We start from the raw sequence: 24,498 nt of genomic DNA, 5'->3' as shown, positions 1-24,498 counted from the left end.
CTCTATTCAGCCGCTTGTCTCAGCCCATAAAATACAGTCAATTCACTTCACGGCATATTCTGTGAAGTGCCTTTTGCGAGAAGTCTGAACGATTCGATATATCAAATGCAAGGATTATTATTATTAGCCCGTGGGATCAATTTTTCTTAATAATATTGATGAGAAGAATAATAATAACTTGCATTTGATATATTGTCTTATCAGGTTGTTAAACCGTCTCTCAAAGCGCTTCACGGGATATACTGAAAAGTGCAGTGACTGTATTTTGTTTGCAAACTTGGCAGCCAATTTGTGCACAGCGATGTCCCACGAACAGCCATGAAGTAACTGACCCATTTTATCTGAAGGGGTTTGTGGCCGGGACGCTGGGAGAAACTCCCCTTCTCTTTCTGTACGGTGGCATAGTTCAGCGGAAAGGAACCTTGGTTTAACGTCCCATCTGAAAGACGGCATCTCTATCAATGCAATGCTTCCCCAGCACTGCATTGGAGTGTCAGCCAAAGCTCTAACATGGGGAGTGGATTATTTCTGACTCAAAGGCAAGAGGGTGACTAACTGAACCAGGCCAACACCTCTTATTAAGGAATCCCATTTAAGGAATGGCCACAATTTAGACTCCAATGCAAAAGTATTGCAGTTGCTTTACCGTCGCCTTTGTGCTCAGAATACTACACTGAGAAATCACTGCATTATTTGTACAAAATGAATCGCTGAATCAACCTGCTAACTCGCTGTGAGCAACTGAACCGGAACGGGTTAAGTAAATGTCACAGAAGTGAGAAGGTGAGATAGAGGAGAGATAGAGAGAGAGAGAGAGAGAGAGAGGTAGAGGAGCGATGCAAGTCTGCAGTCAATTATTTCTGAGACAAAAAACATTCTGGCGTCGCTTTTGCTCTTAGATCGCTGCGAAAGTACCCAGGGTGGGGATGTATTATTATTCCTGAGCTCGATCATTATCTCAGATGTGGGAGGTTATTTTGCTTCTGGTGAACAACATAACGACTTTGCTCGTTTACAATAGGAATCCTGTTCCGCAGACAAGCTGCTAAGCTTTACAATAATTACTGATCAGCAGAAAGCCTCACCCCGATGTCTACACATTCCTCCCCTTTCCATCTCAGTTACCTCCCGAAATAGAACCTGCACTCTCGAAGTGGCCTGATTTGCAATATTTCTTAACGGGTTTCCTTACTGAGAAATCCGAGCGACGCGGATAGAGACTCCGTCTGGAAGCTGAAAATACATCACCCCCCACCCCCCCCTCAACCGACCCCGCGGGAACACCGCTTTGTGAGAAATTCTGCTCAGAAATACTGTAAATAAAGCTGCGGGGTTCTCGATTTAGCCTTTACGTCATTCTTTGATCTGTCCTCTAAATGAATGCATCACATACTCAACGGCCCGCTGTTAACCCCGTATTCTCTCTGTATTGCAGCTCCCAGCACGACGGGGTGCAACACTAAGGCACACACTAAGGCACACACAGCATTGCTCAGTCTCACACTACAGACCCAAACGCACACAGTTAATGCCTCATCCTCTTTCGTGCAACAAAAGTACCAGTCTGGCAGATGCCAACATTTGTGTTAGTCTTTGACGGGTAGAGCCCAAATGCAAGAATGATTTGCCCTCTCTGAATGCTACCGGACACTTTGATACGCGTTCTCCATTGAAACCTAGTGTCGTCCCAGCATAAAGCCTGCAGCCCCCACACGTGACCTAGCTAAGGAGAGGCATCAGGACATGCTTCCCTCGTCAGCCTCAGCGCCGGTCTCAGTCCGTCACACTTCCACCTTTTTACACTCACCCGACAGATGAATTCACAATCTATACGGTCTGACACACACTGCAAAAAAAAAGTGAGTGGCCCCATGCACCAAACACCCCCAAGGTTCAATCTAGTATTAGCTGAAGATGAGGTGAGGAGGTGAGGGTGTTTCTCCATGCGTTTCTAGTAAAGGAATGGGATTCAACTGAACCACAAGTCGGACAACTCCATTTATAATCAGCCGAGGCCCGGAATTCCACCTAGTCTTAGCTTGCAAATCGATCTTGGTCTTAAAATTTCAAGATTCTTAAAATTCTCCCAATCCAGTCTTCCATTGGAATCTGTCTTATCTGCCATTCGTAGATCAATCGGGTTCCAATTCAAGACTGAATTGGGGAGATTTTTTTGTCCAATTCTGCAACATCTTAAGGCAAAGTGTCGAGTCTTCCTGTTAGAAGCTGATTGTGTGTTGTTGTCCTTATCTGTCACCTCTAGGCCTTTCCTCTCAAATTATACCCGAGTCCAAATTGAGGTCTCGTGACTCTGCATGTAGTTCCAAGCATTTCCTGGAGAAAACGCAACACTAATGTCGCCTTAACCAGTGTTTAGCTGCTCGTGATCGAGCAAAGGTCGACTGTAAAAAATAAATATTATATAATAATCCTTGCGTTTGATATAGCAGCTTATCACGTTGTTGAGACGTCTCAAAGCGCTTCACAGAATAAGCTTTAAAGTGGAGTGACTGTGTATTTTGTGGGCGCGGACTTCCTCAAAACCATGTTCCTTCGCTGGAAGCCAGAGGGAACAAGTAGGTTTTCTTGGAGCATTAGGTTATTGTGTGCGCCAGTCAACTTCTATCCAGAGATCAGGGGAAGAAAAGTGGTGTATGAGTGTGTATATATTCAGATACTCCTGCCTAGATTGAACCTTGTACTTGCCTCTAGCCTATAGCATGCAGCAGCCACAGAAAGAGGCCATTTGTACTTTGCACCGGAACCACCGAATGCAGTGATAGTAATTCCTGATGATCCCGTTTCGCTTCAGGATGATGAGGAGATATATTTTGAGGATAATGTAGGGGAAGAGGGAGTCTTTTATCTGACGCGCAAGGCTTTTGGACAGGGAGAAGATTACCAACATCTGCGAAGAAGGAAGAGAAAGACAAATGAAGACATGAGCAAAATAAAGAATGGAAAGAAGTCAGTGAGTTGCAGAGATGCGCAAGTGTAGATGAGTTCCTTTGATTGTAGGCATGACACTCAACGTCCCTTTTTACGTCTGCTACTAACTGTCAGTCACCTTCTTTATAACAGAATAACAAGAAGGATTCAGATGAGATTTGGCTCATTTGATCTCATCCTTCCATCAAACGCCATCTTCCCATCAAGCCTCCTCTTAAGTAAGTCCACTGTCCTAGGCCCTAACACCTTTCCTGGTGATCCAATGCAGGTGTCTATTTCCCCCTGGGTAAAGAAACGCTTCCTTGCACTTCATGAACATTGCACTTCACATCCTGAAACCTGTGCCCTCTTCTCATGTAAAGCGACGTAACTGAAAGTATTGTGTTGGGTTTAATTTCTCTGTCCCATTGACCAACTTCTACGCCTGGTTTTGCAAGGTGAAGCAGCCTTGCAAAGTCTTACCTCTTTAAGACGCTCCATGTCTTTGAGGTAGAATCCGATGTAGAAAAGACTAAGGTACGAATTTACAAACTGAAACTGGAGCAGAAAGAGGAATTAGTTAGTTAGTGAGTCCTTTTTGTGGGCGAAACCTGGCATCCAATTGTGCACAGCAGTGTCGCACAAACAGTCGTGGATTGAGTGACCAAATTATTATTTATTTTTTAAGGGATTATTACCCCCAGAAAGCAATCCACCAATTGACTTACAACCGGGTTTCTACTTACTGCTAAGTAAACAGGTGCATGTGGAGTAAGGAAACCTAAGATTTTGCCCTATCGGGAATTGAACCCGGGTCCTCTCGCTTGCAAGACTCCACAGGAGGTTTACAACCCAGGAGTCCATTATGGCCACATTCCTAAACAGTCACGAGAGAGCCAAATGGGGAGATTCATGTCTGAAACAAGGCCCACCTTCTGAGTCCAAACGCAGCCCACCAACACTCACCAAAACTACTTTGATGATGAGATGTTTCTCATAGGCACTCTGTATGCGGTAATTCTCTGGAAAGCAAATCACACGAGAGCACGATTCAGACACGGACAGCAGCTGGCTCTAATGTTACCTCCTCTATTGTTTTAAAAACAGACATTGATAGATCCCCAAAGTATGGAGCCCCTTTCTGTGCCTCCCGAGTCTTGTTCCTCATTAAACACGCCCTTCACACATAATGAACCTGTGCCCTGCTGTCTTGCTGTCTTGGCATATCAGACTACAATCATCTGCAACGTAGCAAATATGGGCACTCAGCCACGACCTCATCCTTGCCCCAACCCATCCTGTCCTCTATCGAGCTCTGGGTCTGACAAAAGGCATCCAGTAATGCTCCTATTTTATTCGAGCTGCAGCCTGAACGTAGAGACAAAGAGATTGAGAGCGTGTGCTGTGGTGCAAGAGTTTGGGTGGATTTGTGCAGTGAGCAATTTGTCCTTCAGTGTAAATGTGACCGGATATAGTGGGTCTGATCTTACAATTTAGTGGGATAGGTGTGGGCCTTAATAGGAAACATGCTGGGAGGAGATTTGTCAGAACAGGTTTCTCTATTATTTCCATTCTATTAGAGATTTCTGGAATGAAAGGTTATTCTAAGCAAAAAAACTTCAGAAACACAAGTTAGTCACGAAATATGGTTCCCGAGTTAGGCCTGGGGCTAAACGATTACAGGCGTGTTTGGCTTTAATGAAATAATTTTTGTAAATCAAATTGGGATCCTGCCCTAACTAATCCCACCCAGAAACTTACCCAAGTCATTTAACCAATAGGCAATTTTCTTGTAAACATCATCAAGAATTGTCACCACAACAGCAAGAAGGACTTTAGGAAAATAAGTAGCTACTCGTGGTAATTCTTTTATACTGGACACAAATTCCTGAAAGAAAATACAAAACACAACATTTGGAGTAGAGGAGCAGAGATTACATTCATTACATCAAGCCTGTTCTGCCAGAAGCTCCTTCATGGAGCTATCTATTCTAATCCACAAGAAACTGAGTTGAGATCTGCTAAATTAATTTAATTCAAGGTTCAGGATCATTTCACCTAACAGATGGAAGATACATTCACTCATCATTTGGGTTTAGACCTGATCCCAGGTTACAGTGGTCAAGGTCTATTGTGTAACACACTGCGCCGATGACTCTCTGAAAATCTATTCGCAGGTCAGCTTTGCATTGATAATAATAATAATAATCCTTGCACTTGATATAGCGCCTTATCACGTCTTCGAGACGTTTCAAAGCGCTTCACGGGATGCACTGTAAAGTGAATTGACTGCACATTTGTGGGCGAAACGCCGGGCAACTCTGTTCCAAGACTTCTGCAATCCTGTAACTCTGAGCGTTGGTAAATGGATGTACAAAACAATAGTACAATTCACAGCATACTGCAAGTCACCAAGCTTGCGAGGCGCTATTTAACTGTGGAAACGCTCTGCTTGTTCAAGTGGCTGATACTCACCTGCAGCTCAAAGCAGATTAACATGGTCAGGAAGACAAAGCACAGACAGAAGAAACAGATAGGAAGACTGACAAAATATTGGAATAATCTCCGCTTCCAAGGTGGGTAGTGAAACTCTTCGCATCCCGTCACCGGGCTCACTCTCTTGACGCCCTACAAAAGCAAGGTTAAAGAAGGGTTATTGTCCATTACACATAGCAGCGTTTCAGTTCTTAGCCAAACTCCAGTTGCGATAAAGTAAAGCAAACATTGAATCATATTCTGAAACACTTAAGCAATAATAATCCATCAAAGTCGCTCTAGATTGCACTTAGCTCGTTATAGAATGGAGTCAGATTTGCCAAAACAAAAATAAACCGGCGTTGGAAGACTGATGAAAAATACGGATAGACATTTGCCCGATAGGATATTCTAATAACAATAATAATAATCCTCGCATTTGATATCGCTCTTTATCATGGCGTTGAGATGTCTCAAAGCGCTTCACAGGATACACTATAAAATGAATCGACTGTGTATTTTGTTGGCGAAATGCGGCAGCCAATTGCCCACGGTAATTATCTAACCATTACTCACCCTGAACTGTGACCTTGGCTCCTCGATGAGTTCTGCCGGTCGGTCTAACGTCCCCCACCGGTAAGCCAGCTCTGCGCTCTGGCGCTTCCAGCCCTCGAGGAACAGGGTCGACCACACCACGTTAAACAGAGCAAAGACCACACAGATAATGTCGCGGCTGGTCTGCGGGAATCAAACAACAACAACACGTTACATTTACATGGCACCTTTCACATCAGGAGGACGTCCCAACGTGCTTGACAGTCAGGGATTTGGACCTGAGCTGAGGGATTGGGATCAGGGAGGATGGGGCGGGTGTGGTTAGGAGGGTTACCGAAGGCTCGGTCAAAGAGGAGGTTCTTTCACCTGCAGACACCTTACCTGGTCTGACTCAGTGAACACCCACAATGTGAAGCCGATGATTGCTGGGTAGACCATGCACCAGGTGTAATAGCCCAGCCACGAGAAGTACATGGCAATTTTAACCCCGAAATATTCACAGATCTCATCTGGAAAAGAAAGAGGCGATGCTTTCAGAAGTGATCATAATAATAATCCTTGCATTTGGTCTAACGTCTTATCACGTCATTGAGGCGCCTGAAAGTGCTTCACAAGATATACTGTAAAGTAGATTGACTGTATATTTTGTCTGCAGAATATTACTGTCTCACACAATAAAATTTAGTAAAGATCCTTAAACTGAACCGGAATCCACAGCTGGATTCTGTCAACAGTGAGAACAATATATTGGTGAGGGTGGGTTTGGGGGTGGGGAAGATTCAGTGGGTTCAACATTGGTCCATTCAATGTGATAAAGATCACATGGACCTTGTGTTTGACTGCAAGGTACACTCCAAAGCAAAAAAAGGCGTCCAGAAACACAGTCACTACACCTTAGGTCAGGATTAGGGAGTCTGGCCTCTCACCAGGATATATCGTTGATTGTAGTTCAATAAATCCTTCAACCTCTAGAAATGATCATTGTATCTACATTGCACACCGTTCAATCAATTGATCAATCCCACGTGTATACACACCTAATGGTTGGGACTCGCAGATGGCCTGGACCCAGGATTTAATCAGCCGGTTGAGAATTCTCTGCTCGTGGATGGGAAGGACCTGCTGAATAATCCCTCGTGCCACGAGCTCTGCAACTGGACACAACAAGAAGTGGTCAACGCACAATAAACTAAACCAAATTCTTTGTAAAAGAAACAATCTCCATCCTTGCCTCCCATTCCCTCTTCTGACAATGCTCAGTCAATCTCCCAAAGAACCGGTGTTGAGAAATGCCCTCTAGTCACTGACTTGCCCAAGACCAGTGGAAATAATGTTTCCTGATCAACTATATTGTAATTTTAAAAGTCTCTATCAGTCCCTCAATGTTCCAGCCTCGGTTCATAGGCCAAACCGCTGATCCCTGATTTCAGCCTGGTAAACCTCCTCTGCGCTCTCTCTCCAGTTGGGGAAGGAACGAGAGAGAAAGATTCTTGTGAGGTTACAAGAGGTGCAGGAAGACACGGTACTGCACTCACTATTATTGCATGCACAATGCACAACATGTAGGCTACATCCTGAGTAACGCATTGGGTGATAACCTGCCCATCACATGCTGGGTAATGCGCAGGTAACAAACTGGATGTGCTTAGAACATGCTGAGCAACAGGCAGGAAATGTTCTGACTGTCGCGTCACGAACAAAAACCGTTTGGTTTCTTCCCATCTGTTGTTTTGCTACTTACTGATTGGCTGCCCCTCCAGAAAGTGGATGTTGTGGAGGTTTTCTCCCTGTCGGGCCCGCAGGTTCTCCAGCCAGTACCTGATAATGCTCTGTCGTTCCTGCAGAGAGACATTACGTTGCATTTGGTTTCATTTGGTTTGGCTTTTAACAAGGGGCGAGGGTTCGTTTCCCATTGAGCCCTTGTTGTAGAGATGACCCATCTCTGACTGTAAGCAGCAAACCTCATGTACTTTTCCCTCTGTACCTCTGAGGGTTGAGTTTAGGATCCTGGCCTTGAACTTCGGATCCTTCCACGATTTCAATCCACTCACCCTCTGCAATCCTCTCCACAATTATGCCCCAGCCTCTGCTCCTTGCTTACTCTCCTCTCCATCATCCCCTCTCTGGTCCTCTGAAACTCTCTTTGCCTGGAATGCCTCTCCCTTCCTTCAAAACTCTCCTTAGAAATACACCGCTTTACCCCTCCAACAATCTCTATCACTGTATTTGCCCAGCGTTTTGAGAACGTTCTTTTAGGTGACAGGAGCTATAGAGGAGGGAAAGTTACTGTTGTTTTCATCCCAGTTTCTTCAAAAAATGAGGAAATGTCCAGGGAGGCAATAAGAGTAAGAGCACACATTAACTGCAGCAAACGCACGCACGGCTGAAATAGAGTGAGTGCTAGACATGGGAAGTGCAGTGACTCAAGGTTGCAGCAATAATAATAATCCTTGCACTTGATATAGCGCCTCATCACGTCTTCGAGACGCCTCAAAGCGTTTCACAGAATACACCGTAAAGTGAATCGACTGTATATTTTGTGAGGTGAGAGGATCTTTAGCACCAGAAGACAGAGGGAGAGACAAAGGAAAAAAAAGAGCAGCGGGAATGAGTGTGAGGGAGAGACAGAGAGAGAGAATGTGAGCTTGAGAACGTTTGTATGTGAAGTAATGTACGGTGTTTGTGTTATGCTGAAGCAATGACTTGTGGAAAAAGGATTAATTTTGCCAAACATCAAACTGCGAGCAGCAGATTTCCTCACCTGAGAAGTGAAGAAATGGACTTCGTTTTCGATATTCTCGTATATATAATCCTCATCACAGGAGAAGCATCGAGTTCCCCCTCCAAACTCTTGTTTCACAGGCTTTTGTAGACCGAGCTCCTCGGCTCCTCGAAGCAAACTGCGAGGAGAGGCCGACAGAGATCAGTACAGAGATCACACCAGAGGTTCAGTTGCAGGAGAACATTGCCCCCCCCCCCTTTGAATCTCATCTTATATCAAAGTACCTATCCTTCATCTTCCTGTTACTTTGTCGGCTTGTTTCTTAATTGAGTCCTGATCCGAACAACAAGAACTTGCATTTATACAGCGCCCCTCAACCAGGGCAGCGTCTCAGAGAGCTTGGCAGTGGCAGAGCCAGGTCAAAGAGGAAGGCCTTCACATGCGACCTGAAGATGGGGCAGGAGGGGGGGGGGGGGGAGGGGGGCAAGGCGGAGGGATTGAGGGACAGGGTTCCAGAGTTTCGGGGCGTAGTGGCTGAAAGCATGGCCGCCGATGGTGGAACGGAGGGCGCGAGGGACAGGCAGCAGGCCAGAGCCCTGCTTCATCCGTGCGTGCGTTGGCGGCAGTTAATTTGAGGTCTCGTCGCTGGTTGCTTCCCTGGACAATTCCTCACCACACGTTACCGACAGCACCAACCGGAGGGAAGTCTGAAGAAACTTCTTTACGCAGAGAGCGGTGGGAATGTGGAACCTGCCATCACAAGGAGCAATTGAGGCGAATAGCATAGATGCATTTAAGGGGAAGCTCGATAAGTACATGAGGGTGAAAGGAATGGAAGGTTGTGCTGAGAGGCTTAGTTGGGAAGGGCAGGAGGAGACTCATGTGGAGCATAAACACCAACAGAGACATAGACCGAATGGCCTGTTTCTGTGCTGTATATTCTATGTAAGTCTAAGTAACCAGCCCAGGTCACACTCCCTCCCCAGCACCAAGGACTGATGATGTAACCCCCAGCTCAGACCCACTTCTCATAAGTGGCGGTGACGAAGAAAGCACAGACACTGGTGTGCTTGTGGTGTCGGATCTGGATGATGAGCTCCGGGATACCCAGCCGGATGTGGTTCAGTAGCCATAGCAATGTGTGGTCGTCTGTCATATCTGTGGGGGAAAAGGCAGAAGGCAAGGGTCAGTGACGGGCTGAGGACTGATCTGTCACAAACCATGGAGGACCTTTGGGAATGTCACAGAAATCAGTGTCTATAAACAGAGATGCTTTCACTAAACCTTCATAACAAGACTTTGCATTGTAGGGGAAGAAAGGATTACTGATATCTGCGATCTCGATCATTGAGATTCTTTGCGTCTTTCGCGCTGGGAATTTAACGTGGGGGTTTGAAACAAATAATAATAATAATTAGGTCACTCAATTCACAATCGGCTGCCACGTTTCGCCCACAAAACACACAGTCAATTCACGTTACAGTACATTCTGTGAAGTGCTTTGAGACGGCTCGAATTTAATAGNTTTTTTTTAAATAATTGAATAGCTTATAATAACATGCCAAGAAAGGCCACTCCAATCTGAACGCTTAAGACAACGGTTTTAAGGCTGAGACTGTGAGAAACTCAGGTCTGCACAGAGAGCTCTGGCTGGTTTGAAGTGGGGGTGGGGAGGTTGGGGGGAACAGGAGTGGACTGGCTGTTCTGGCTTATGTTGTGCTGGGTTGTGCTTAGCTTGGACCTCAGTAACATGAGCTGGTGCTGTGATGGACAGTGACTGGTGTGAGCGGTTGGGATAAACACGGGGGATTTAACCCTTGAAGGCCAGCAGTGCGGTGACATCAGGATCTAATTCCCAAAGGGATTTGTAAGTAATAACAATAATAATCCTTGCATTTGATGTAGCGCCTTATCACGTCTTCGAACTGTCTCAAAGCGCTTCACAGAATATATCGTAAAGTGAATTGACTGTATATTTTGTGGCCGAAACGCACAACGGTGCACCGCAAACAGTCGTGGATTGAATGACCAAATGATTATTATTTTTGTAATAATTTTTTTGGGAGGGATTATTATCCCCTCCAGGGATTATCACCAGGAAACAGGAGCCGAGTGAAAGCTCCTCAACTAACACTAACACAATGTGACTGTAGACTTGGCTCCAGATTGGCATCAAGCTGCCCTTACAGGAGGCAACATTGTCTCTGTGAGATGTGTCATTGCCCCAATGACCTATTTTCGTGCTTGCCAACGCATTAATCTCCTGTTGACGAAATGGCCCATATTCAGGCATTGGTGCCTCAGTTAAAGGTCTCGCGTTGACACATAGACCTACGACCTTTTACCTGCAATTGATAACATGTCTCTTGACCTGGCTCAAATACCAGAGAAAATGGTCGATGAACTAATCAAAGAATGAACGCATTTTACTTTTTACATTGCACAGTGTAACCCATTAAAATACCTCATAATACTTCACAGAGTGTATAGAGGGGAAACCAGCCCTGAACAGGGAATAAAGGAGGGCTAAGGTTATAATCATGATAATTCTCGCATTTGATACAGCCTCAACGTCTCAAAGCACTTCACAGGTAATTGTGAGCAAGTTTAGTGACTGCATTTGTAGACAAACACAGCAATTAATTTGTACACAGCAACATGTCATAACCAGCTATACAACAACAACTTGCAGATGCGCCCTTCAAACGGGGTAGTGTCCTGGAGCGCTTGAAAGTGAAAGAACAATTTATTTGAGTCTGTTGGCCAGGAGGTGCTCTCCTAATGTTGATCTGAACAAGTAGAGATATTTTGTTTAATGTCCCATCTTAATGTCCATTCCCTCAATAATGCACCAGATTCCAGGTCTGGACTGTGAGCTCAAAGTACCCAATGTTGGCCTTGAACTTCCTATTCCCAGACTGCTATCAACCAAGGATGATGCCCAACAACAACAATAATAATCCTTGCATTTGATCTACAACAACAACAACAACAAGGTTACATTTGTATAGCGCCTTTCATGTCGGGAGGACATCCCAAGGTTCTGAAGCGCCTTATCATGTCTTCGAGACGTCTCAAAGCGCTTCACAGAATATATTGTAAAGTGAATCGACTATATATCTGTGGGCGAAAGGCAGCAGCCAATTATGCACAGCAGCGTCCCACAAACAGTCATGAATTGAGTGACCATTGGAATGGTTAAAGAGATATCAAACAATGTCTCATTGCGTCCATTGGGTTTATCTTGCACCTAATACGTCTCCTATTGAGCCTAAAAGATTCGTGTGAGGTTTCTGGATAAGTATATTGGTGCTGGCAGGACAGAGCAAAGAATAATACCTGGAAATGTCATCAGGACGTCACAGTTCTCTGTTGGAACCGTCTTCATCCATGATTTGTGGGACATGATGTAACGACCAGCCTGGAGGAGCTTTTTGCCAAATAATTTATCTGTGAAGAAAGAAGAGGAGAGTTAAGAGTGACAGGGGTAATGTAGAGAGAGAGGGAGAGAGGGGGGGGGAGGGAGATGTTGTGTCTGTGTTCCTGCCCATGTTGGGAAATAAGATCAACTCATTAAACGTGCGAACGACGAAGGAAAAGCAACTGTGGGAGGGTGAACAGGGAGGGGTTGATGAGGGAGGGGTTGAGGAGTGGTGGGGCGGGCATTGAGTAAGCTGTAATTCATCACTGTTTCACTGTACCTAGTTTCCAACCACCCCCCCCCTCCCCCCCGGCTTATTCAGCGCCAAAACTTTGGTGGAACTACATGAAGAGCTGATAAAGTTTCTGTTGGCGTTCCACTCACTGTTGACCTCAGGCATTCTCAGTTAATGAAGTCAATTTACAAAACAACTTCGATGCAACAGAAGCCATTTTATTAATTCGCTCTCCACATCGTCACCACTGAACTGAACATCTAACCTGATTTTGTGCCGACATTTGGTTGCAACAAAGTAAAGAGAATTTATTCAACTGAATAAGTGAATGACATTTGATCCCCTTTTTGCGTATTTTATGAGTTTACGGTGGCACGGAATTGCACATGGATCATAGGCAGAGCACCAAGTGACTGCAGAGTAGAGAGTGGGGTGAGAGTAGGAGTGGTATCAAATGTAAGGATTCCAAATAACATTGGTCACTCACTCCTGGCTATTTCAAAACATTGCTGTGGGCAACTGGTTGCCGCCTCTTACCCATAAAACAGTCACTTCACTTAACAGTGTACCCACTGAAGGGGCTTTAAGATGTCTCAATGCCATGATAAGACACTGCATCAAATGCAAGAATTATTATTATTATTATCATATTGTAGAGTAAGGGGCAGATGAGTGGTCTCTGTACCCATTGGGTGGAGGGGGAAATGTCAGCCAATGATTCCCAGTTCCCCAATTCCTACCGCTCACCTCTCCCTGTGAATATGAATATGATTGGGGTGGGGGGTGGAGGGGGCAGAATTGTTTTGCAGTATTCCCCAGCGCCGTTAATTCATGCATCTAACACAAGCTGTTCACTATCTCTGCAAACGAATGTGTTCCGTGTTTCCAATGACATTCACCATTCGCATGGGATGGAAGGCTTGCCCCCCTACTCTCGCACGATGGTAGAACCTCATGCCGGCAGGAACCAGGGTGGGGGAAAGATACTGGGGAAAAATGTACAGCGCTTAGGATAGAAGGCTGCCGCACAATATCTAGCTCACCACAACAAATCTTATCTGAAACGCACAGCCAGTTCTATAATAAATACTACTTGCAAACCACCCGCTGCACAGCTGTTAAGTAATCCCTTCAAAAATAAATAATAATAATTTGGTCATTCAATACCTATCAGTAAGTAGGAACAGGGTTATTAGTCAATTAGTGACTTGCTTTCCGGGGGTAATAATCCCACCAGAAAAATTTGGTCATTCAATCCATGACTATTTGTGGGACACTGTTGTGTGCAATTGCCTGCTGCGTTTCCCTCGCAAAATACACAGTCACTCCACTTTACATTATATTCTGTGAAGCCCTTTGAAAGGTCTCGAAAACGTATAAGGCGCTGTATCAAATGCAAGGATTATTCTATTATATATTCTAAGCAATGCTCTAGTTGGAGGGTCTTACATAAAGACTTACCGTGGCTTTTAATTCTTCTCTTCCACGCTATAAGGGGCCATCTTCGAAACGCTCAGGCTATCAGCCGCATCTCCTTCTCTCTCCCTCTCGTTCTTTTTCTGCTTCTCTCTCTCTCTCTCTCTCTTTCCTCATCTCACTCTCTTTCTCTTTTCTCGCTCTCATGAGAGAGAGGTGTAACGCACCAGAGTTCCTCCACCAATCAGGTACAGGAGACTTCATCGTGACCCAGATATACTGACTCCAAAAAACAGTCATTGAGATTAATTCACTTCACAGCCCCTCAGAATGAAAACTCCAGCCTACTCTCAATGAGACACGCTAGGTTTTCAGTTACACAGGGTGGGGCGGTGGGTTAGGGCTGGGGCTGGGTGGGGGGGGGGGTGGGGCGGGGAGGAGTTGGGGGGTGGAATTGGTTGAAGAATGCCTCTTGGATGAGTGACATTGCTTTAAAAGGGGAAAGGACGGAGGGAAGATGAGCTGTGTCATTTCACTGAGTTGAACTTAAGTCCCAAATCGGATTGCTACTGTTTACCAACAATAATACTCCTTGCATTTGATATAGCGCCTTATCGTGTCGTCGAGACATCTCCAAGTACTTCACAGAATACATTGCGAAGTGGATTGACTGTGTATTTTGTGAGCAAAAATCCAGCCCCCACCCCCCCCCAAAAAAAGTGAATTGACCGTATCGTTTGTGGGCGAAATAAAAACCAATAGAAATGATATAAATAAATAAAACAATCCCACGAGAGAAGCCTTGTGCCTTTCAAGGCGTCACCAATTGAGGGAATGACGGGCAGTGAGAAAGACGGTGTCCCTTTAAATTTATTGGGGGTGGGCGAGGGCGGAAGAAATATTCCTGGAACAAACATTTCACGTCAAAAGGATTTAATCCTTTTGACCTTTTTCTCCTGTGCCTTGCTGTGAAATACGGAACGCAGAAGTTCTGGATTACGGTGGTGAATCTGGCTTGTCACACGGGGCAATAAAACACACTTGGGGATATGGTGTCTGCCATCTCCCTCTCCTGAAAGAAGTCAACTAACTCCGGGCGAACGGCCCAGGGAGCGAAATCCGATATTTCTCCCCCTTTAACCTTTCCGCATTCTCACCCATCACCACTGAAGAGAGTGGCTCCGGGCTGCACTGCTCGCACTCTGGCTTCCTGACGCCAACCAAAGCGTGAAACAGAAAAGGCAGAGAGCGCAAACCCATTGTCTCTATTTTTGCCTTATTTTTGTCTGCGTTTTACAAGAAGAAGAAGAATCTTTGCGCTCGACGCAACCCCTTATCAAGTCGTCGAGACGTCTCAAAGCGCTTCACTGGATATACCATGCAAGTGTAGCGATTGTGTAATCTCAGTTGCTTGGTATTCTGAGAGAATACACTCAAGAGTTCCCTCTCCTCCTTAGGTCTCATCCTTTACCTGGAAAATACACAGTTGCTACTTGATAGTGAATTCTGTGAAGCGCTTTACTTTAGCTGGCGATGCCGGCCGGGCGGGGGACACGGAGACTGCAGAGCGGATTCACAGCCAATCGAGCAAACTCCGAAATTCTGCTATGTGCGCTCCTGCAGGAGGGGCTTTGTTGTTGTGGGCAAAGTGTTGATCCGCCTCGGTCAGCATATTTCACACGTTTGCCCCTTAAATAAACCTAGCAGACTCTGAATTTATAAATAACACTGTGAGTTGAATGTACATGTACATTGTGTTGAGACTCGCTCTTGACACAGAGCCAAAACACCTCAAAGCACTCGCACAATGAGCTGCTACAATTCAGCAAACGCAGCTGCTAATCTGCAGCATGAACAACACCTCCAACATTAGTGAGAGAAACGTTCAATTCATTGTTTCTCCGTGAAAGTGGAGCTTGGAGGACTCTTGGCCTGGACAGTAAGAAACCCCTGAAGAGACAGACTTGTTTATTATTATCAATAATCTCAATAATTGTCACAATTGGTATTGTGTCTTTCACATTAGGAGGACATTCTATAGCGCTCCACAGGATATATTGGAAAATGGAGTGACTTTTTGGGGGCAGGAACTTGGGTTTAATGTTTTGTCTGAAGGAGGCACCTTCAACATTGCTTGCGTTCCTCCAGTAATGCCCTGGAATTGTCAGCTTAGACTGTGAACTGCATTCCTACGTCACAGTCAAAGCCAAATCAATCCTCACCGGATGTCTGTATACACATAATTTTCAGTGAGGGCCAGGAGGACAATGGAAAATGATCAGTGATAGGAACCTTAGCTTTTTACGCTCCCTAACCCAGGCTGACTGATGACCAGAAAGGTCCTAGGATCTTTTTGGGTCTTTGCAGAGTTTCCCACCAGCCAATGGCCTTAACATCTGAGCCATTGAAATAATCCGTACACGTGTTAGTCTAAAACTCGTAAAGAATTCCCCAACTGTCAGCTGGGCTGAAATGCCAACTTTGTTTAATAAATTCCATCCTTTCACTTGCATCTCACCACCTACGACTGTAACTAGGATGCCTTTCAGCCTCCAACTGCACCAGCAATGAATCAGTAAGAGCATTCAAAGCAACAGTAACAAGTTGGGCCAAGCACAGCCCACAATGTGTTGACTGTTCTCCTCGAAGCCACATACCTCTTGTTCATAAGGGGAGCGAACAGACACATTTATCCTTTTCAAAATTCGCTATATCAACTAACAAACAAAAGTTGTGTTATTAAAATGAGGTCAGATTGGAAAGCATGGGCTATCGATTCTCCGGCGATATTTTGTCCATTTATCCATTTATAGCAAGGGCAGTAGGAGTGAAATCAGGAAGCGTTTTCTTATGCGGAGGGCAGTGGAAATCTGGAACTCTCCCCCGAAAGCTGTGGATGCTGGATCCGTTCAGATTTTCAAGACTGAGGTGGATAGATTTTTGTTAGGTCAGGGTATTAAGGGATATAGAGCAAAGACAGAATAGTTTGCCCACATAAGAGTCACTACACTTTAAAGTAACTCATTGGGTGTAAGTTATTGAGACACCTTTGACATTCTTCTCCCCTACCCTCCCTGCCCTCCACCCCTTCTGATCCGAAACCCCAGCTCGAGTCCAAATTCCTGACTGTCCAGAGCCTTGGGACGTCCTCCCGACGTGAAAGGCGCCGTGTAATCTGTTGTTGTTGTTTATATTCTTTGACGCTGACCTCTTTCAGGAGACTGAGTGGGTTGGGTTGGAATCCATAATGGAGCCAATTGTATGAGGTTTTCTGGAGGGAACAGGCTTTGTTGGGTACTGCTGAGTTTGCCTATAAACAAATGGGAACTGAAATGCATTCAGTTAAACATAAAGGCACCAGTTTTCAGGACACACGTGCTTTCTCAATTATTTATCTGTTCCATCCTCCAGACCATAACAACCGAAAAACATTCTGTTGGCAACAAGACTGAGTTTTTCCCCTCAATGAGACCACAAAGCACAGGACCAACTTCCTTATCTACACCAAGGCCTGCTTGCTGGCTTTGATCTTTGCACACAAGCCCGCTGTGAGGATAGAAACAAAAGACTTGTGATTGTTAAGGGGAGAGGGGGGGGCGGCGGAGAGAGAGGGAAGAAGGAGCCTGGACGAGCTTGGAGGGTGGGGGGGAGGGATTTTTGGGGGTCTTTTCATAAGAGATGGAGCAATAGTTTCAGTTTAGCTGCGTTGGCCTTGTCGATTGGAATAGAGGGTCGGAGATTTTGAAAAGCTCCCCAAAGAATGAAAGAAAAAGCCTGGGGAGTGAAAGGACTATCTCTTTGACCATGCTTTGGGTCATCTTTGCTGCTCCCCCACCCTCTTCAGCTCCCACCCCCAACCCGAGCTCAGACGCCCAGCCAAGCAGTGTGAAACACTTTGTGACATCTCTCCAATGTGAAAGGCTCTCTATCACTGTAAATTATACTGTATTGTCACGGACGACAAAGGACCTTACAGTGACCTTACTCTTTCTAGCTTTTTTTTGCACTTTGCCAGATTTTCTCTCCTCTCCCCCTTCTGTAAATATCTCAAATTTGGCAACTTTCGGAAAGCTTAATCAGAGAATTGCAAATTGTACCCCAATGACATTACCCCTTAAGCAGGGAGGAGACACTTCAGGCCAGTCTGACATACACACACGCAGGGCTGACACAGACAGAGAAAGAGTGTGAACTTACAGGAATAATGATACCCCTTTAACTGTTAATTTAGGTTAAGTCAAAACAAATAAGAGGCAAGGATATTATTTACACGATCGGGAAGCAGCTATTCTTAATTAGGTCCTGAAATAACATTCAATTTAAAGCTGGCTGTGATTTCAGTCACTGGCCTTCCCAGGTCAACACTCCCTTTAGTCTTCTCAATGATCAATTGGTAGTACTCCTGCCACAGGAGTTGGCACATTGGCACTTTGAGCTCACAGCCCGGCCGACACTCCAGTGCAGTGCTGGGAGGAGTGCTGCATTGTTGGAGGTGGCGTCCTTAGGATGAGATGTTAAACCAAGCTCCGGTCTGCCCACAATCCCCCAAATAAAATTGGTCATTCATGGCTGGGGTGGGACACTAACAAATTCAAACTGGATGCCACCTTGCCCTCAAAATATACAGCCGCGACGCTTTACAGTAAAAATCCTGTGGAGCGCTTTGAGACGTTTTGATGATGTGGTGAAACTCGGTATCAAATTCAAGGATTATCGTTAGGTTGTTAGTGGGAAATCCTTTCCGAAATCCTTCACAAGACCCACATCAACTCCATTTCAGCACCAGAACAGCATTCCCACAGGTAGAAGGGAATTCTGAAGGGATTCCGTAATGAGGAAATGCCACAAATTAGACACCTGCTCTTAAAAAGAGGCAGAAATAGGTTGAATGGCCAATTGAACTACTAACTACTGTGTTCTGTGTTCCTAATATCCAGAGGTGACCGACCTAAAGTGCAACACACCATCAAGGCTAAAAGAAGCAGAATCAAAAGAGAGACACATCAACATGTAGTGGTGAGATAATAATAATAATTCCTTGCATTTGATAATAACACCTTATCACTTTGTTGAGACGTCTCAAAGCGCTTCACAGAATATATTGTAAAGTGGATTGACTTTATATTTTGTGGGTGAAACGGGGCAGCCAATTGTGCACAGCAGCGTCCCACAAACAGTCAAGGATTGAGGGACCAAATTCTTATTGATTAATTAGATTTTTTTGAAGCGATTATTGCCCCCGGTAAGCAATCCCCCCAAATCGCCTAATAACCGGCTTCCTACCTATTGCTCGGTGAACAGAGGCGTGTGTGTGTGTGTGTGTGTGGAGTAAGGAAACTTGCCTAAGGTTTTGCCCTGCCCGGAAATCAAACCCGGGACCTCTGGTTTGCGAGGCGAGTGCTCTGACCACTACACTACGGGACACCACGAGTCTGAAGGCCAGTTAGTCACTGTATTATTAGCCAGTCTTGCAGTTAGTATTAGCCACGATGTTGCTCAGTGTGTTTGTCTGCATGTGTGTTGCGCACATATCCATCTGTCTGTGTTGTGTATTCGGTGTTTGAACGTGACCTGACCTGATGTGGGGTTTCAGTTGAGGGATTTCAAGGTCTGATGCAGACTTGTAATTATTTGGCATCTGTAGCGCACATGGTCCACACTCCAGCTGAGCACGTCTACCGAGAATGTCTCTTTCTCTCTCTCTCTTCCCAGCTGCTCTGCCTCCCTTCAGCAACCCCTTCCTCTCCTGGCCGCATCTGTTATTTTTTTCTTTTCCACCTTCCCCTCATCCACTCCTCTGTTCTGCCGATCAGATCGTCTCTCTTTTATTTTCTTCCTCGTTTCATCTGAGGTCCTCACAGGCTCTGATGTTTTGCTGTGATCATTGCTCCTCTAAACTTTCCTTTGGTACTATACCCATAATGTTACTTAGTCTACTATTATCATGTCTTACAATACGCTTTGATATGATATATCCTCTGCATGACAGTGTGTTTAATGTTGAGCTACACGCTGATAGTAATTATTCTTGTATTTGATATAGCACCTATCATGTCAAGAGTCTCAAAGTGCGTCACAAAGTTTCTGTGTACAGTATTAATAGGCAAATGCAGCAGCCTCTTTACCCACAGCAAATATAATAATAATAATCATTGAATTTGATTCAGCGCCTTATCACGTCTTCGAGGAGACTCAAAGCGCTTCACGGGACATACTGTAAAGTGAATTCACTGTGTGTTTTCTGGGTGAAACCCACATGGCGAATATCCAGCATGAAATGAATGACCACTTTTATCTGGAGGATTATTACAATATAGACAATACAATACAGTGTCAGTGTGTGTGCTACAATAGAGACTGATACTATGTGCAGATGGGATGTGTGGACCTCTGTTTGGTTTGGATATTCTTAATGGTGATGGATTTCTCCATGTGTCAGACACCCGACTGACCAACTGACCCCAAAAAATTATGTACAGCATTAATATACTATGATATTACAATATAGTCTGAAACTAATCTATATTAATGTGTATGATGCTACAGTATAGACTGATACTATATTGAGGGTGGGGTAATGGGAATAGTACAGATTGCTGTTGCTGTATTACTCAGTATGTTAGTCTGTGCAATAATTATAATAATAATAATCCTTGCATTTAACATAGCGGCTGATCACGCCGTTGAGAGGTCTCAAAGCGCTTCACAGAATCCACTGTAAAGTGGATTGAGTCTGTATATTTGTGGGAGAAACACGGGGGCCAATTGTGCACAGCCGTGAATTAACTGACTGCACATATTCCGCGACAGACTCGCGTTCAATAGATGTCCTTCACGGTACTAAGCAGGACTGCAAGATTCCGTGTCAAACGCCGCACACAGCAAATCCGGCTGTGAGTAGAATTCCACGCACATCCATCCTTCCCTTGTTTGCTGGGTTGCAAGAAACGCTTCCAACTGACTCCCTGCCTTCCAATACGTTGCATTGTCCTAAAACCGGTTAGAATTTATTCCCAGTCTTTTGCGCAGCGTTTATGGGGTGGTTTTGAGATGACATCTATATCTATCTGCCTATCTTTCCCCGTTCCTGCCAAGGTGAATCCATAATAAAAACATTTCCCATCCTTTTTATCAGTGTGTGTGTCTCTCTCTCTCTCTCTCTCTCTCCTGTGTTTTGGAGATTGATTTGCCCACATGTCTGTGAGATCCGATTATTTGTTTTAAATTCAAATTCCTATTAAAATCTGATTTAATTCAGAAAATGAGGGGAGTGGGGGGGGGGGTGGGGGGAGGGGGAGAGAGAGAGAGAGAGAGAGAGGCATGAAAACTCCCCCAAATTACATAAAAAGCTAATTTCTCTAATACCCTCATTCTCCCCCACCCCCCAACCCCCCCCCCCACACCCCCCACCCCCCACCACCACCAAATAAACACCTTCAGCATATGATCACCTTTATTTCTGTTGCATTCTCTCCACACAGTCACACACACACACATCACCACCGTAGTAATTCCTGCAACATTCCCATTCAATCTGCAGCAGATTCCCAGTGCTTTATTATCATCATCGTTATTATTATTATTATTATTATTATTATTATTATTTTTTACTGAATAAGAAAAGGTCGGTCCCTTTACAGTGGCATTTCCTTTTTTTTTGCTTTTGCTGCATCGCTTGGGTGGGGGGTGAGGGTGAGAGGAGGAGGAGGAGAGGAGGAGGAGAGAGAGGAGAGGAGGAGGAGGAGGAGGAGAGGAGGAGGAGGAGGAGGGGGTTTTGCAAAAAAAAAACAGACTCGGAATTTGGACCATTTTCATCCTCGTTCGTGTCGGGAAAAACTCACCCAAAACCCCGGCGGAGGCTCCTCGGTTCGCAGCTCCATCTCCAGCCTCTGCCTCGGGCTGCGATCTCCTCTCTCTGTCGGGGTTGTCGCCCCCAGGGCTGGTGTGTGAGGGTCTCCTCGCCTCTGGCATGGCTGGCATGGCTGGCACGGCTGGCACGGCTGGCACGGCTTGGCTGGCACGGCTTGGCTGGGTTGGGTTGGGTTGGGTTGGGTTGGGTTCTCTGCTGATGCCCCTTCACCTGGAGGGCACTGGGGATCCCAGTGGTTGGGGTCTCTGGTGAGATGCCAGGGATGGAGGCACCTCCATCAGCATCAGCACCACATCAGCACCACTGCACAAACACTGCTGGGGAGGGGGGGGGTAAAGGATGGAGAGATCACACACACACACACACACAGAGACACTCACTCTCACTCACTCACTCTCACTCACTCACTCACTCACTGGCTCTGCTGAATGGTGAGGTTTGCATCCCCGCCCGAGCAGTGACACACAGAGAGAGAGAGAGAGAGAGAAGAGAGAGAGGTTATTGGAGAGAGAGAGAGAGAGACAGGAAGAAAGAAAGGAAGGAAGGAAGAGAGAAAGGGAAAGAAAGAGAGAGAGAGGCTGATGATGAATGATGATGATGATGATGATGCAGAGGACCAGATAGAAACAAAGAGGAAGTGAGATAGTGTCAGACAAGAGGCTGCAAGAATCCAGTGACATAGAGGACAGAAAGCCTTATAGTAACTAATGCTAAAGAGATCTGGAGACAGAGAGACACGTTATATTCAGAGGGGGTGGTGGGGGGAGGGTGGGGGGAGGCTGGGGAGAGAGGGGACACATAGACTTGAACTTGTTTCCAGTAATAATAATACTTACTTGTGACATAGTTATACTAACAATAATCCTCACCCATCACATTGAGACGTCTCAAAGCGCTTCGCAGAAGATATTGTAAAGACCGTGTGTTTTGTGGGCGAAACGTGGCAGCCAATTGCGCACAGCAGCGTTCCCGCAAACAGCCGTGGAATTGAGTGACCGACATTTTCATTCTGTTTGTACTTGGGGGAGGGATTGAAAGTTAAGGTAAAACCGTCAGCCATTGGTAGCGAATAAAAACAGGATGTTTGAGGTTGTGCTGTGCGTAATGTCAGCATAAAATTGGTCTATTTTTTTAAAGATGAAGTATATCTTTTCAACTTTTTTTTAAAAAAGAATCCACAATGTCGTGTTTAGATTCCATTTATATCACATCAAAATGCCGTATTTCCTAATGGAAGTACCTTAAGCTTTACCGAAGCCCTCAGCCACCCTCCTCTTGTCCTCTCAAACTCCCTTCCAAGCCGTTTTTCCTTGTATTACTTACCCTGCCTTAAAAAAAAATCCCGAAGGCGCGTTTCGCCCACAAAATGCACCGTCAATTCCTTCTCCGATATATCCTGTAAAGCGCTTTGAGATGTCTCAACAACACGAGAAGGCGCTATATCAAATAATAATGATAATCCTTGCATTTGATATAGCGCCTTATCACGTCTTCAGGACGTCTCAAAGAGCCTCACGGAATATTATTCTTAATATTATTTCTTTGACCTCGCATTTGGGTCAAAATCTTTCAAATCCCTGAGCTCTTCGCTCCGGGATCAGAGCCACGAGTGGCAAGCGCTTTGAGCAAAGTCATTTTCACGTGAAAGGTGCCGTATAAGTACAAGTTGCCGTTCACTGAATATCTCAACTCTTGAGTCTGTGGAAAAATAATTCCAAAGTGGTTTGTGATTCAAACAACATCTCTGTCTGACTTCCAAGTGTTGAATGGTGGCGCCATCCAGTGGCCACAGTGTGCACCTGCAGGTCCAAATGTCTGTCTGTCTGTGGGGTATGTGTGTGTATCTCTGTGGGGTGTGTGTATCTCTGTGTGTGTGTGTATCTGTGTGTGTGTGTATCTGTGTGTGTGTGTGTGTGTACCTGTGTGTGTGTATCTCTGTGTGTGTGTATCTGTGTGTGTGTATCTGTGTGTGTGTATCTGTGTGTGTGTATCTGTGTGTGTGTGTGTATCTGTGTGTATCTCTGTGTGTGTGTGTACCTGTGTGTGTGTATCTCTGTGTGTGTGTATCTGTGTGTGTGTGTGTCTCTGAGTGTGTGTATCTGTGTGTGTGTGTATCTCTGTGGTGTGTGTATCTGTGTGTGTGTGTGTATCTGTGTGTGTGTGTATCTCTGTGTGTGTGTGTGTATATCTGTGTGTGTGTATCTCTGTGTGTGTGTGTATACCCTTGTGTGTGTATCTCTGTGGTGTGTGTATCTGTGTGTGTGTGTATCTCTGTGGTGTGTGTGTATCTCTGTGGTGTGTGTATCTCTGAGTGTGTGAGTGTGTTTATGTTATCGTAAAATTGTGAAACCAGGGATTGTACATGACAACTTGGGTGGATTTTGTAAATTCCCTGGTTTCACAATTTTACTGTAACACACACACACACACACACATATATATATATAACACACTCCAGCCTGAGTATCATCCTGTCCGACACCCTCCAATCAAAGAACCCTTTCTGAAGAGGAACATGTTCCTCCAGGTCCTGACCTCTGCGATGTCTGGCAACACATTACAATGGGAAACTCAGTGAGGAGCTTGCCCTTGTCTGACCTGTCAGGCAGAGCTTGCCAGCTTCATTTCCGCCAGACACTCTTGGCTTCTTCTGTTCTTTGTGATGGTCTTTGTCCGACCGCTGACTTGTCGTCACGTCAAACGGGGAGAGATTATGTTTACTTTTATTTTGATATCTCCCAATTTGGCTGGGAGTAAGAGAATAGCTTGGAATAGCTTGGTTTTGGGAATATTTGTGTTGGCTCCCGCGCAAATGTTGTCCATTGTTTTGTTCTTCAAACAAACGCCAGTCACTACAACAGTGACAGATGTCTCAG

At 45.2% G+C, this 24,498-nt stretch overlaps 1 protein-coding gene across 1 annotated transcript in view; it reads right to left on the bottom strand.

Moving 5' to 3' along the window:
• ano8b (anoctamin 8b) overlaps positions 1-21,732 on the bottom strand; it is a 29,625-nt gene extending 7,893 nt beyond the window's left edge. The window contains exons 1-13 of the mRNA XM_042342867.1: positions 21,594-21,732; positions 12,020-12,130; positions 9,706-9,838; positions 8,720-8,858; positions 7,700-7,796; positions 6,996-7,112; positions 6,340-6,467; positions 5,980-6,141; positions 5,404-5,556; positions 4,690-4,816; positions 3,895-3,950; positions 3,412-3,486; positions 2,753-2,908 (exon numbers count right to left, since the gene is read on the bottom strand). Of these exons, the coding sequence (XP_042198801.1) occupies positions 2,753-2,908; positions 3,412-3,486; positions 3,895-3,950; positions 4,690-4,816; positions 5,404-5,556; positions 5,980-6,141; positions 6,340-6,467; positions 6,996-7,112; positions 7,700-7,796; positions 8,720-8,858; positions 9,706-9,838; positions 12,020-12,130; positions 21,594-21,732 (1,593 nt within the window). The remainder of the gene's footprint in view (positions 1-2,752; positions 2,909-3,411; positions 3,487-3,894; positions 3,951-4,689; positions 4,817-5,403; positions 5,557-5,979; positions 6,142-6,339; positions 6,468-6,995; positions 7,113-7,699; positions 7,797-8,719; positions 8,859-9,705; positions 9,839-12,019; positions 12,131-21,593) is intronic.
• Between the last annotated feature and the right edge of the window lie 2,766 nt (positions 21,733-24,498).

Source organism: Callorhinchus milii, unplaced genomic scaffold, assembly GCF_018977255.1.
Source record: "Callorhinchus milii isolate IMCB2004 unplaced genomic scaffold, IMCB_Cmil_1.0 Scaffold21, whole genome shotgun sequence".
NCBI lineage: Eukaryota > Metazoa > Chordata > Chondrichthyes > Chimaeriformes > Callorhinchidae > Callorhinchus > Callorhinchus milii.
The sequence above is the reverse complement of the archived record's forward strand: the minus strand, read 5'-3'. Positions and strand labels throughout refer to the sequence as shown.